The 15,565-nt window shown below is 41.4% G+C and overlaps 1 protein-coding gene across 1 annotated transcript in view; it reads right to left on the reverse strand.

Annotated features, from left to right (window-relative positions):
- The window catches only part of SMG1 (SMG1 nonsense mediated mRNA decay associated PI3K related kinase), a 2,768,248-nt gene that overhangs the window by 1,632,529 nt on the left and 1,120,154 nt on the right, over nt 1–15,565 (reverse strand). The window contains exon 36 of the mRNA XM_069647131.1: nt 161–322. Coding sequence (XP_069503232.1) covers nt 161–322 — 162 coding nt within the window. The remainder of the gene's footprint in view (nt 1–160; nt 323–15,565) is intronic.

Genomic DNA, 15,565 nt, shown 5'->3' on the forward strand with positions numbered 1-15,565 from the left:
TACATGTTTACGTTCGGGTTGAAAACGCAGGGTTAAGCCTTAAAAGGGGTAAGCAAAACAGTTCCACACGGCAGACAAAGAAATGTTCAATAACTGATTTTATAACATTATTCTTAAGCAATACCATGAGGTCAAACATGCTGTCTGCTATGGTACTTACCAGAAGACTGAGACTCACTGCTAAGTGAAATGGTACCCACTATTGCAGGATACAAAATAAGATGTGGAGAATCATGGGCAACGCGGCACAATAAATTGCAAATGCTTTGGCGAACATATACTTCAGGGTGATTCAGGCGAGAAAAGAGCTGAGGGATGATACCTGGAAATGGGAGAAAACAACATTAAGCACGCTGATGGGAACAAAACATGTAATAGTTTTCATATAACAGGATGTGAGGATCATATTTAAAATAAACATACTTTCCCCTTCCAAATCCTGTAGTAGGTCCAATATGTGACTACATGGGGCCGACAGAACACCCATGACAGAAAATATAGTTCACTACCTTTATTAAACAATAGTATGCGTTGGCAGAACACCCGTAAAAGTAGCGAACAGAGTAGGAAACTATAGAGGATGGACTAGCTTGGGCTAAAGCAAACCGTGAAAAGCAAAGAACTGCAAAAGGTGAGGTTGTATTATTTCTCAGTTTCCTCAGGAAAAACCATTACACTCTTGAAAAGGTTCCAGTCTAAAGGGGGGTGGGGGAGAGGGGACTACAGAATGGAGAACTAAAACAAACCACACAGGCCTAGTTTGAAGGCCATAGGCCCAACTCTAATGTATGCAGTCCCAGGTATATAGTACACAGCTTGCTTCTAGGTTTACTCACTGTCTCAGGGATGCAGCACCCAACATGCATCTTGGATTCTCTTGGGTTTCTTTTAGGTCAACAAATTGTCTCCCACTTGGTCATCTTCCTAGGCTCCTTGTGTCACTAATGCATAGCAAGCACTTCTTACACGCCCTCCAACCCCACTACTTTAGGAGATGCATTCAGAGGAGGAATGTTGCTCTCGCCACTATTTATTCACCACTGCCAGGCCGATATCTAAACCGTGAATCTCCCTTTCTGGGCTAGAGTTCTTAACTGGGTCAGAACACTTCCGATCACTAGCCAGGGGCTGGGATGTAACCTCCAGTAGGCTTATAGCAATCAGTCATCCTTGTTCAGCGACCTTTGTAGGGGTCACAGGTGCCACCATCAGCAAGCTGTACAGTTTCTATCTTGAGGGTAATGCCTCTAGGGCAGCGGTCTGCAACCCTTGGCTCGCCAGATGTTTTGGACTGTATCCCCCATCACTCTGACCCATTGGTGAAGGATCAAGGGAGTCTTAGTCCAAACGTCTTGTTAGCCACAGGTTGCAGAAGCTTGGCCTAGTATATGGCTCTCTTTACAGAGCCTGCCTTTCTCATCATGTACGGGTTTTGATGCTGTGGTCTCTGCAGTAGTTCCAGGCTTCTGATCCTTAAAGGTCTTACTAGTTCTCCTGAATGTTTGCTTGCCACTGCTCTCACGGCTTTTCAAGAAAAGTAGCAGATGTGTGTCTTCCCAGAGTGAGGAGAAACGGAGCCTCTTTTATACTGCCTGTGCCAGGTGTTTACAACTCCTTGATTAACTGGGTTACCAGGTGTGTTTTTATTGTTGTAATTAACTATTTAAAAGTGTGGCCTTTCAAATTCACAACACAGGAAAGGGCTTCAAAAAGGCTGGTGACCATTTTTTATTCATGCTATGTGCTTTGTGAATGTGTTTGGTGAGCAGCAGGTTTCCCTCTCGCCTGGCTTACTGCCTTTTCAGGCAAAGGGGTTTAAGACTGGGGGATTTAAATTCTCTGGAGCCTGCTTGCCTCCATCTTCCCTGGAAATGTTGAGACCGTGTTTTCAATGTGATTTTATGGCAAAAACATTGTTTTTGTATGCATAAGACCCGTTAATGAATGTGGCTGTGGCACGTTTTTGCTGCGCTGGCTCAGTGAGGCGAAGCGTAAAAAGGAGTGCTGGAAGGATGTACTGACCTTCCCATCTGTCTGATGTTCAGAGGATAACTGCTCTGTTTCCTGGGAGCATGGCTGAGGCTTCCATTCAAAACAATGCAGAGGGAATCACGGCTGGCTATTGAATTTGTGCTGAGGGACTTTTCCTGCCATCTGACAGATTATTGGGACAATCCCTGTCCAAGGAAGGTGGGGGTCAGGACTCATTAGGAAGGGCTTTGGGGTTAAAGGAAAATCCCCTTGACGTCTGATAGGAGCGTTTCAGTCTATTATCTAGACTTCAACCGTCTAGGCCGGCCTCCGGGAGGCACAATGGAATTGGCCTGGTGGCAGGAGTTCTGGAATTCTCCCTGGACAGCCTACATAGGTCTCATCACTTAGTAAGTGGAGTCCCCGGTTACACCAATTCCTCCTACGTCCGAACTGAGGGGTCTTGCTAAATGTGACTACCTCACAATGTTTGCAAAAAAAATATTTTCTTTTTTCAAAGTACATTTAAATCAGAATCCTAGAATAGAATGGCATGCCAGACCTACCCAGTCAGCACGTCCCTTGTACGGTCAAAACAGGAGAGGCTTGTTTTGATGCTTTGCCTATGGTTCGCTTGTCTGCTCAGTGCCTTTTTGTTAGGAAAGATTTCTCTTTACTGCACGTTTCCTTCCATCTTTAAGGAACTGCCAAACTTTTTGGCTTTATTTTTGAATCTGCCCTGTACTTTTCACAGTGCAGTGAAGCCTTAAGCTTCACTACACTGGCCTTTGCTCATATGTTATGGGGAAACTGATATGTCCTTCAGGCTGTCAGTACTGGGAAACCTTGTTTCCCTTAGTCGTGTTACTATGTTACTACTTATGGTTACTTTTGTATCACTTGTGGTAACTTTTTATCATTGTGCACAGCAGCTTACGCTGCAGTACAATGGGGTGCATTTTTGTTTTGCCTAGACTAACACAGAGGATTTTTGGTTACTCTAGGTGTGCTAAAAGGATAGGCTGGTGGCAGCAGTGACTTTTCATTTTTAGCTTTACCGCGTTTGGCTACTAACTGTGGCTAGGGATTAAACATGGCCGTGCCATGAGACTTTGCGCCTGTTCTTTTGCCATCTTGTCCTTTAGTCTTTTACCTGGCCTCAGAGGCCAGGAAAATCTGTATAAGGACTTCCAGTGCCCGGGAAAGCAGGAGCTTTTGGGGGCTACTGGAGGGCTGTGTGTGTTTGCAGGCAGGATGTTGGATGGTCTGTCTGACCCCAATCCACAAACTGGTTTGGTTTGTCTGCGTAGTATGTATGAATGAAGGAGGTCTGGCAACCAACTTCTGCTGCTGTCCTGGAGGAGCCCTGTCTTACTCGTGACCTTAAGTAGTCCTGCGAAGGAGCTACGACCCTTGGAGTGGAGGGAGCATCCATTCCAGACGTCTGCTTGGTGCCCTGTCAAAGGAAGCCTTCGGAAGTGCCCTGCAACTGGCATGTGGCTTTCCCAGCTTCATTTTTGGGCAACCGAGCTGCCGGCGTAACTGTACCAGCCTGAAACTTGGGGAATCCTCAGCTGGCACTACAAGACTAGCTCCTGCGAAATGTCAGTGTCCTAGCATAGAGGGGACCAGAGATAGGAGGGGAAAGTCTGGCCTCAGCTGCCGAGTCCTTTTGCGTCACCCTGCTGTGGTGATCACCGTCCAAAATAGCTTACCTGACCTGAGTCCAGTCCTGAGAGGTGTGCTACATAAAGTTTCTGCATTCTTCGATCGAGAGTTCTTGTAACAGTAAAAGACACCAATCGGAGATCAGCTCGAACCTGCAAACCCCTGTGAATTCGAGGACTGCGACTTTCGGCGGGAAAAGAAAGTTACAGAGTTTCTAACCTACCCCTATACTCCCATTATAAGTCAATGGGCTTATAATAAAACTTATTTATAACAATATTGGCTTTTTCACTGCTTGCTTGCGCAAGACATCCGACTGTTGTGGCTACTTTTCGGCATTAGTCCACCTTAACCCTAAGAACCCTTAACTGGACCCCAGAGACCCCACCTGAATTTTTTCCTTTCCTGCAAACTCACTTCTGTGGAACTGTAAACTGAACCATTGGGCAAAAGGCCCCAGGCAACTTAGGGCTGAACAATTTTAGTTCGGGATCATTTTTGTGGACCATAAGTGCATAATGCTTGTCTAACCTTTCCTTTGCAGGAGTTTCCGATGGGTATTATGCCCTATACCAAAGTGAATGTATATATGCATTTAGTTTGATAGTGTTTTGTGATAAGTCGACCTGCTAGTAGTCATTTGTCTATAGTGTGTTTTGGCCATAAATAAACAAAAAATCTTTGGGCTCTAATTAACCATAAAAATGAATCTCAAACTGCCTGCCAAACCTGTGGCTATATGGGAGACCTACGCGGCTGTATCGGAGACCTATTTCACAGATAACACAATTCCAAACACCTCTTCACACACACACAGATTGTAATATTCCATGGATGCTGAATATCGTTGAAGACGAGATATTGGTAATAATTAGGCATCTATCAAAATCTCGTGCAACCGGTCCCAACAGCCTAACCAGATCTTTACTTCAGAACCTCACAACTGGGCAACTATTCTTTGTAAACTTTTCCAGACGATTATTAACACTAAAAAAAAAAAAACAACGCCATGGAAACAAGCACAATCTCAACAAAAAAAGTGATCACCTACTTACATTGCCCTAATCTATTTGTCAAAGGCGTTTGACCTAGTTAATAGGTCAAAACCCAGGACCAAATTAAAATCATGGAATATTCCTATGGATCTGTTACAAATCATAGCACTTCATGAGCATACATCAATTCAGGTCAGAAAACATTTCGCGGTTGACTTAACTTCTTCGATACCTAAAGCTAAGGCAAGGATGTCTTTTGGCTGCTCCTCTTTTTAACTTATATCTCAACGATTTACCAGCATTTTTGGAAAATTCTACTTTTGTCTCCTCTGCTATAGACAAATGAAAGCTGTTTTTTTTGGCATACGCTGACAATATTGCGCTGATAGATAACACTTGCATAGGATTACAGCGTTTAATAAAAACTTTGGAGGTCTATGCTAAAGAGAATGACTAATCAACCCTAATAAATAAAACATAATTTTGTTTGGTAAACCATTCAGAAACACACCAAAACCCCAATGGACTTAGGACGATAAAGTCATTCCAATAGAGAAAAGAGTAGAGTATCTGAGAATCACTCTTACCGCTAATCACTCACTGCAACATTTGAAGGTGGAACTTGAGATAAAACTTTACCAATTCATGTGTCAAATGAAAAAATTGCTCCATTCATTTTGCAGGTTTTCCCTTATGCTGCTCATTAATCAGACCCTCCAGAAAATTGCGGCATGAAATGGAAAATATTGCGGCACAAAAAAGAAAAAAATTGCGGCACCCAACTGCGTTTTTTGCGGCATTTTCTAACGTTGAATAATATATCATTTAACATCTTTTTTAGCCTAAAACCAAGTAATTGCAAGGCTTTTGTTAGTGAGGAACAAAATGTGTTCTGTCTGGTTGCGCTCTGTAGGACAGCCAGGTCGAGTCACCACAGCCTAACATTTTGGATTGTGGTGGGGGAAGGGGGATACAGCCTGATGAGCTCCAAGGAAATGGTGCTGTGCCACTACTTCCAGCAGACAAGTGGAAAGCAAATAAACAGATAGGCTTGAATTCAAAAGTGTAACCCTGGTTGAAGCCCATAGGTTTGCTTTTCGCTTGTCCTATGACCCCAGGAGAGAGGGGGGAACAACTCTACACTTCTCCATGGAAGGAATCCATGAGGCCAAGACACAGGGGCAATGCAGTGGCAGTAACTGCAAGCCCATAATACCTAGCCAAACAATGAACTCTCTTGGGTGGTCATAATTCCTTGGTTATGCCACCCACACATGGTGACTAAAATCACCCACAAACAGAAATGAAACATCACAACACTACCAGGGGTCAAGTCCTACAAATTAAAGTGGGGGAGGGAACTCATTAACAAATGCAATGGCATGTGATGTCATCAGAAATTAGCATATCAAGGTGAAATATGCATATATCATTAAATTGGCTTTGCATAACCACCAAAATTGCACAGGACGATTGGCATTTGCCTTTCATAAATTTTAACACCCAATTTTGTGCGTAATTGGTGTCATACAGCCCAGCCTTGATTCAAGGCTGGGCTGCATGATACAAACGCTCGTAGCTGTATTTGTTTCAAATTGCTTTACAATTATTTTAAAGCAATTTGAAACGAATACAGCTACGAGAGTCTTCAATTGGCATCATGCAGCCCAGCCTTGATTCAAGGCTGGGCTGCATGATACAAACGCTCGTAGCTGTATTTGTTTCAAATTGCTTTACAATTATTTTAAAGCAATTTGAAACGAATACAGCTACGAGAGTCTTCAATTGGCATCATGCAGCCCAGCCTTGATTCAAGGCTGGGCTGCATGATACAAACGCTCGTAGCTGTATTCGTTTTCAAATTGCTTTACAATTGGTATCATGCAGCCCATGATACCAATTGTAAAGCAATTTGAAATTAATACAGCTACGCGAGTCTTCAATTGGTATCATGCAGCCCAGCCTTGAGGCTGGGCTGCATGATACCAATTGTAGACGAGCGTCAGGAAGCATTAAGTTTATGCTTTCTTTTCCGGCGCTCGACAGGAAAGTAATTTACTTTCCTGTCGAGCCCCGGGAATGAAAACAGTCCAGTGGCCTCTTTGGGTGCTCTGAGTTGGGGGCAGATGAGTGGACAGGCCAGTGCTTACCTGGCTAGCTTCACCAACTGTCAGCTCGGGCACTCAATGAGCCTTGGAGGTGCCTGGGGTCACAGCCAAATGCTGTGCATCTCCCAGGCCTGCGTGACCCTCCCCCAATCCTGGGCCTGCAACGCAGAGCCGAGGTGTTAACCCTCAAGCTGCTGCAATCAGCAGCCAGCTGTGTTCGCTCTAAATCATTAAATGAGCTCGAAAAAAGACACACTAAGCTAACGTGTCTTTTTTGCGCTCATTTAATGATTTATAGCGGCAATTGCGGGAAATGGCAAATTTCGCAATTTTTTTGCAAATCGCAAAATCGCCATAAGGTGGATGGTCTGATTAATTTTGACACTGTAAAGATCATTCCGTCCATTCTATATGGTGTGTAATCCATGCGCGCAAAATATTAATTGGGATTGTCTTGAGGGCTACCAATGGAAAAAGGCACTTTCCTTACCTCTTTCTATCTCGAGGTTGCGCTATGAGTTAGGTCTCTATTCTTTGAAATCGTACTACAACTGGAAGGTTCTTACCTTTTACAGATTAATTCTAATTACTAAGGAAAACTCACTGTATGAGGATATCCATGTCCACCTCTTTGCGCAGAAGAGTTCTTATTTGACAAATATACATCATGATGCAGAAACAATCTTGTACAATTGTGAATGTTCTAGTTCCTCTCTCATAGAAAATCCAGATAAGGTAAAGAGTGCACTTCTGCAAGCAGACGGGATAAGTACCAGGGCCTCGATTAGTAACCTAAAGAATACTAAAACATTTACTGTATGTAAAAAACCTAGTAAATATGTTCTCCCATACATAATTATTATAATTTTTTGTTCTTTTTTCACTTTATTTGTTTTGGTTTGTATAAACCTTTACAAACAGATAAAAAGCAAAACAATTTAACAATTCTATAAAATTCACAAAATACAATTTACAGAAAACATTCACAAAGTATACAACAACATCTCAAAACTCATCTCTCCTATAGCAGAATTCATTTATCTCATAGAAATCAAAACACAAATGCATCAATTACTTTGCCATACAGAGTTCCTAAAAAGTACGTAGACCGTACATGAAAGGATCTATTAGAGTGCACAAGCATTTTTAAGAAAAGCGACAATTCTCATTTTCAACACCATTGATCTTCCATGGAGAATTTCATACCACAATTTTTCACAATTTACTTGGGAGGTATCGAAAACAAATTGAAATATTCTATTCTTTTTTACATTAGTTTCGGGCACTTTAGTACAAGATGAAACAGCATTTCCTTTTCACCAACAGTGCAACAATGCCTACAAAATGTGTATTCATCCAATGTTGGAAAACGAATATTTCTAATTTCCTACGTATTTAAGACATTTGCTCTGAATTTCATTATTCAATTCCTAATTGCTCGTTCTGGATATTTCAACATGTACCATTCAGGTTTAGTATACCACTTCCACAAAGACACAGACTGTGAAAATAAGCTTCAGTTCAAAAGTATGGCATGATGGCCCATCCAATCCCAAGCTTTTACCAGGGCTTTAACTTTTAAGGGTTTTTCCAACAACTTTTGCAATGAAACACCCATTAATAATGTGCGCTCTACAGTTTCATTCAAATTTAATAAAAAATTCCCTTTTTTATCTTCCGCTAGATAACCATATAACTGTTTCAGATTACTCAGCAAGCATTTCCTTAATGAAGAATCCTTTTTCCAAATGATAGGACTTTCAAGAGAAGACCGTCCTAGCTCATACCATACTATTTCAAATGGTATATATAATACCTTCAATAGTTTTTAAATAGGGTATTAATGAATCCGGTAAAAATTTGAAACCATAGCTAATCCGTGGAATTATTTTCTTCCGATAGAATTCAATACAGGCATACAAGGAATACTTTCTACATTTCCTTTCAATGATTTTTAACTGTTTGGCAGCATCCATTGCTTTCAATTTCAAACAATTTTTAATACAATTCAGCGACGGAACAATTAAAAATACAGACCAAGAATTTTTTCAAAGATTTCTGCAGTTTGATTCTAGTGCCATTACAGTCCCAGGAGTATCCTAGCTATTTTCTGTTGCTTTGTCCAAAATTAATTATTACTGTTTTTGAACCATTTATTTCCAATTTTGAATCCTTTATGGACACTATGAATGTGTTTATTAAATGCTGCAGCCCAATTTTCGTGTTATCAAATAAAAGTAAATCATCCGCATAGGCACACCATTGAACTGTAAGAAGCCAATTTTGGAGAGACTAGGCCTTTCCCATCCAGCAATTTCCCAATAGAGGTGACAAAGATTAAATATGGCAGCAAGTGCACATCCCTGCTTTAGACCATTACTCGCTTTGAATGGATTTGTCATGAGTCCCTCATTATTTAGCCGAACACTAATCGTTATTCTCAATCCACAGGAGCAGTCTAATACAATGGACGAGAAAATCTTGGCCTCTATATTCATCAGGGAAATTGGGCAATAATTAGTGGCACACATTCTATTTGTCATGATTCCTGCCCCTCATGTCCCCAGCCCTCCAAGATGTCAGGCTGGAGCCAGGCCATGATCCCCTACATGGCCCTCAAAGGCCTCTCCATCCCTCCAAAGACCCACTTGGAGTCAGACTTGGTGCTTGTGGCACCAGACTCACTCACTCCCATAGGATAACATTGGGGATTGGACTTGTAGTGCATTGAAGGGGACAAGATGGATGCCCCCACATATTTCGGTTCCTAAAACTACATGTGCAATCTAGTCTTTTGGGTGTTCAGCCCAGAGACACCTGGGATATCCAGAGACTATTTAAGCCACGCCCAGGCTGAGAAACATGCTTTGTGTATTCTGCACCTGCAGCGTGACACTCACCGTGTTCGGATCAGTCTCCAGTAGGCCTGCATCTTTCTTCTGCGCTCAGCTCCTGCAAGAACAAGAACACTGTTAGGAACAGCCTTACCTTGCAGCGCCTCTGCCCATCATTCATCGCTCCTTCTGTTCTGCGGGCATCTTCGGTGGTGTCATTCCCATCCCGGCACGCCGCTTCCTAAGGAAAAGGGAAAAGAACAAAAAAGGCTTTAGTAAGCATTCAGCAAATCTTCTCTTATTTTTAAAGACTGTACGAGCTTCAAACGCTTACCTGAATCCCAGCCGCTCTGGGGGAACTCTGTCTCCGGAACTTCTCATCCATCTGCAAGACACTCCAGGTTAGCGTGGAAACATCTATTGGCGCTGCATACCGCGCTTACTCGCCGCATTTCTTTTTCATAACCGGCATCCACGCTGAAAACGTAGCGGCACCTAAAAGACACAGAAAGAGAACTCAGTTCAATACAAATACGAAAGGGTCACATCGGCCATCGTGCTCTCACTCACCTTCAGCGCTACTCATCTCAGCAGCACGTCGCCATCCCCGGACGTCGGCCATCATCTAAGGAAGGAAAGGAACGAAGTTGGAGAACTGTTCAAAAGACTCATTATACCCAACTGTCAAGACTCTTGCCAGTGAAGTAACTAGGCAGCAACGAGCCTGCATCAATCAACGCGCTCCTGCGCTGAAAGCAGGACGGAGAGCACACTTTCCAAGAAAACAAGGTGAGCTGTGGATCAAAGGGAAGGGTTGGACCCCGAGGAAGAAGGAGTTCAAGCACACAGACAATAGGGAGTTCAACTAACATAACTATCAATCCTGTGTTTCAGGCCCAGTCTCCAGTCGAGTAGACTCCAGGGAAGGGTTCGAGGTCGTAAGAGGTCAGAACAGGTTGCGTGACGTCCCCGTGGATACCAGGTGAGCGTTACACTATTACCCTTCTTGAATGTTGGCAAGAAGAAAGACAAGCGCCAAGCCTTGGGAATCTTCTTATCTAAAACATTGCTATAGAGAATATGAAGTATTCTTTCCCACAAATCGACAATTTTTAGGGGCATAAATGAAAGACTATTCAGCCCCGGTGTTTTGGACACTTTAGACTTAAGTATATAGCTCTTAACACTCAATAGCTACATCCAGCTTCCATTTATGACGATTAAGCCTATCTAATTCAAAAGACCTTGAGCTCGATTCACTATATATATTCCTAAAGTGCTTAGACCAATCATCCGCACTAATTGGGTTCAGGGCCAATTGTAATTGGGTTTTTTCAGTATTGTTTATTAATTACCAAAAAGATCTCAAATTCGTGTTTTTTATAGCTTGAAACAGAAGTTCGGCATCTTTCTGTTGTATACTTGCTCTATGATTTATGGACCAATTCTCATAGGTCTGTCTGCATTTTTTTATTCCGATCTTGGTTAACACTGTATCACAGTTCAATTTCTTTATTATACAAATTTCTCTATTCATCATTGCTTTTCTTTGTTTGATGACCAAGTCAAATGAATGCTTATGAGTATTTCGCATGTCCAGCTACACAATCCTTCACAAAATGCTTCCCCAATACCTCTACCAAGTGTTCAACTGAATAGGTCCCTTTTTTCCCCTCCAGTGTTCTGGACTCATACTCCACAAACATTTGCTCATTGAATGTATCCATTTTTCCTGGATTCCATTTTATTCTGATCCCCCAACATTGCTCTCAACATTCGCGCAAGTTCTAGTCATTTCATCATCATTTTTTTTTGTCCGTGGCAGGTTACATGTTAACATAGCATGATCACCAACATTAGTCTGTATAACTTCCATGTTTCCCATACTTAGATAGACGTCAGTACTTGCAAATATATAGTCTATTGTCGAGGACTTATCTCTTGCATTCCATGTTGGTTTCTTATTATGCAGGGCATTTAACACCCTTCCACATACTTCCTCTGTATTTTTTTACATTTATCATTAGTTTTACTGTCGTCTTGCGATATCATTGCCCAAACCATGGAACTGTTAACTACATTGCAATCAGCATTTAGGTCCTCCAGCAAAACAATGGAACCTCCCAGTGTTTGGTCTAACCAATCTTCTATTATTCTATCCAGTTTCCTGATGTGAATTTCAAGATCATTGTCATACTCTAGGGCGTTCCAGTAACTATTGACCATCATCAGATAAACTGGATCCTCCTCTGTGGTTATTCTACATGTAACAACCATAATTGAGTCTTGGATGTATGATTCTGATTCGAGGTATATAGATTCATTGTTTTGCATGGTCAGGGCTAGACCTCCTTTCGGATAACCCTTACTTCCTGCCTTTGCTTTAATGCATCGAATATCAAAACAATCCCAAAGAATTGGCCCTGTGGCCCGAGTTTCTTGCAGTAGTATTAAATCAGGACAGGGACTGACAAACCTTCCTATTTGCTGGAAGGTGAGTACTACCCCTTGAGTTCCATGATATTAGTCTAGTCAAAAGTTATCCTTTGAGCTAAAAGGGTTGCCGCAAAGCTTTCAATTGCATAATTGAATCTTTCAACGAAAGCGCAAGGTCTTGCCATTCATTCAAGTCTTTAAGTAGACCCTTGTCGTTCTTTTTTTTCCGAACAATTCTATTCTAGAATTGTCAGGCAAGACATTTCTTTCCATTCCTTGTGTACCTGTTCCTACAGTCTGAATATTGCTTTAGAAGTTAAAAATATTGAAGCCTCTCCTTTGTAGGGTTCCTGCTTCTTTAAATAGCAAGGCCCTGACAAGAGGTGAGGGAATCAGCAGTCTCACATAATCAAATCTTTATTCATGAATAAAATCAATTTTATATCAGCCGATGTTATCAGGTTTAGCTCGGTTATGTCTGAAAGCAGGCTCAAAATGTATTGGCTATTTAGAGACCGTGGACATCCCCTTCTAGGACGTATTGCATTATCAGACTAGGCTCAATTGGAAATACTGTTTCCTTAAATAACTTGTTTGATCATTAGAGTTATAATGATAAACCATCCTATTACTGGTTGATCTAGATCCTGGGCCTTCCACCAATATGCCCCTGCGTAGCAAGGGTCTTTGTTCTTGTCCTTTTTCGACAGCACTCAAGGTTGATGGTTGGATATTCAGATTTTCTATCTAGGGTTGGCCCTTCAACTTTCTTTTTAATCAAAATGTCCTCCATGATCTTCCTCACTTCCATCTCAGATAACTGAATTATTTCTTCAGACCTTGTGTATGTGGATGGTGTGCGCTTTACGTTTAGGGCGTCATCCAACTCAATTTTCCATAGCACCAGCAACTATACTGGCCACTCCTGGTGTAATTCCAATCTTACTCTTTCCATAGAGTACCGATGGGGATACCTGCCCCATTACTGCCTACTTCAGAATCGCTTCAGATACTGCAGAACTTGCTGCATTAGCATTACACAATGGTGGTTGCATATTATCTCTCCAGCAAGCAGCTAGGTTAGAAAAATCAGGGTCCGCAGAGGTAGGCGTATTGGAGCGTGAGATAGCGGTCAGGTTCTTAAAGATGTAAAAAATGTCCTGCATCCCCCTCTCGATTGATCTTAGGTTCTTATCAATTCTCCCTGACATCTCTTTATTCTTAAGTGCATCAGATAGAGTATTACAGCCATCTACATATTCAGACTATATCATTTATTACTACTTCTCCTATTCATTGTATTGGTATTTCCTTTGATTCATTCGTTGAATCATTTACAAGTATCACATCAGAGCTCATCTTTGGGACAATTATGGCGTCCCTCGACTTTGGATCCCTTAAGAATTTCCACGATGAGATATTCAACACCTTTTGGGCCAAAGCGTTTTTACGACGCATTTCCTTTTCTTTTGACATTTTCACAGTAAAGTCACTAGCTATTTTGTCTCTTTCAGGGTCCGCTACTGGTGGTTTATCCTTAATGTTCACATCCTTGGCTGCAGCGTCAAATACAGGTGCATATCGAATTTCCGGCACCGGTATATATAGATTATACTGCTTCTCAGGTTCAATTATCACTGAGTCAATTCCAATAATCTTCCTGTTCGAGCCTTCATCTTAATCCAATAAATCGATATTCCTAGTTTTCATAGAGGGCATACTTAGCCATGCCTTACAACACACTTCTGGCATGGAAGTTAACAGCAGAAATATCTCATTAAGACGACTTGAATGCTTCTTCAACTCCTCTATAATCTGGGTATTTGCATTTGTTTCAACTCCAAGTTTAATATCATCCTCTTTATAGGACTTAATTTTATTGTTGCAAGTCCCTGCTCACTATTTTCTAAGTGTTGTGTTACGCATAGTAGTGAGATTTCTCCTGTAGAAATATAGGTGGAGTATCAAGAAATGATTATTGCATACGTCTTTAGGTGTAGTGTGCTTTACATAGTCACTATTTATGTAGCCCCAAATTCCCCAGCTCTTTCTTCAAACAGATGTATCTCCTCTGTGTTTTTCCCAACCATTTTGATGTTATGTACTTCACTTTTTAAAGAACACTTGTGCGCATTCAATGAGATCCTCATCGGTATCTGAGGAGCCTGGCAATGGTAGCACCGAAGCTTGTGCCATACTCATGCGCCTTGTTTTGGGCCCTACTGAAGTATACTTTCTCTCTGTTTTAGCATGTAGTATTCTTGGTTTCATTTCCAAATAAGTCACATACCAAAACTCTTCATCAGCTAATGCGCACTCTATACCCTGGTATTGTCAGTACTAGACAGAACACAATGCTATACTATGCAAGAAGGAACAATTTCGACCCGTAACAAATGCTGTTGCCTTGCCGTCAATACGCATACAAACAAAGCAACATTTTACTGGCCATCTCCAACTGCATACACATCTTTCCTTTGCCCCATGCCGAAAAGCCAAACAGCGCACTTGCAGGCCACTTACAGGTGCACATGCATGACCCTGAAGTAGAGGGCTGCAGTGACGCGGCTCAAACAGAGGGTAGAATTTTCAAAATAATAATAAGTTTCGATCCTTTGTAACTTCTGCACGCCAACAGGCGCAGTCAGTGCCTTCTCAGTATCACACGAGCACAAACAGCATGGACCCATACATAATACGATTTACTAGTCCTGTCTGGAGAGCAGAGTTGCTGCGTTTCCATCTCAATCTTATTAAAACCAATGAAACCAACAGAAATGGCTAAAGCTTGATCCTTCTGCTGGGGAATGTACTTTATGTGGCGAGGGGTTAGTCCAAGATATGAGACATCTGGTTATATCATGCTCCTCCATGCTTGTTCTCAGAAAAAAATATTTTTCATATTTCGTTCACAATATAGTTTGGCTCTCTACCCAGGATTTTTGCATAGGTTCTCATCTGGTAAGGAGATTCCTTTGTCTATTGCCTTACTTAAATTCATGAATAAATTGAATTTCATAAAAATGTCACTGTAATTTGCATATGTACAGATTCAATAGTAGCAATAACTTTTTAGCTGCATTTTAGATTTCCTTTATTGAAATAGTCATCTATTCGACTTGTTTTATTTTTATGTAGACATATTTTGACTAGAGAAGTTTTACTATGAAATGTTGTATCGATCTTTCCTTCTTACCTTTCTTATTTTCCTATTTTCTTTTACAAATTTCAATTTTCGATGAAGAATGTATAAAAAGTCCTTTTATGTGACTGTGTGCACAATAAAAAAATATTATAAAATAAAAAAATGGAACTATTTTTATACATCCTGTCTAAGTGTAATCTGTGACTGCCATTGTGTGGCCTCACTGTGGATCCCTTACAAGCTCACCATCTCTGAAGAACTTAGCCTAGACTGCTTGTCACTGCTACCTAAATTGGTTTGGCTACAGCTTCCCAGAGTTGTACCTGTTGCAATATAGGTTGGCCTTTTTACATATCCGTCTACCAAACCTGAGTATAGAAAATCCATCCGAACACTAGAAAAATTACT

The sequence above is a fragment of the Ambystoma mexicanum genome, chromosome 2q (genome assembly GCF_040938575.1).
Source record: "Ambystoma mexicanum isolate Mex_15411 chromosome 2q, UKY_AmexF1_1, whole genome shotgun sequence".
Lineage (NCBI taxonomy): Eukaryota > Metazoa > Chordata > Amphibia > Caudata > Ambystomatidae > Ambystoma > Ambystoma mexicanum.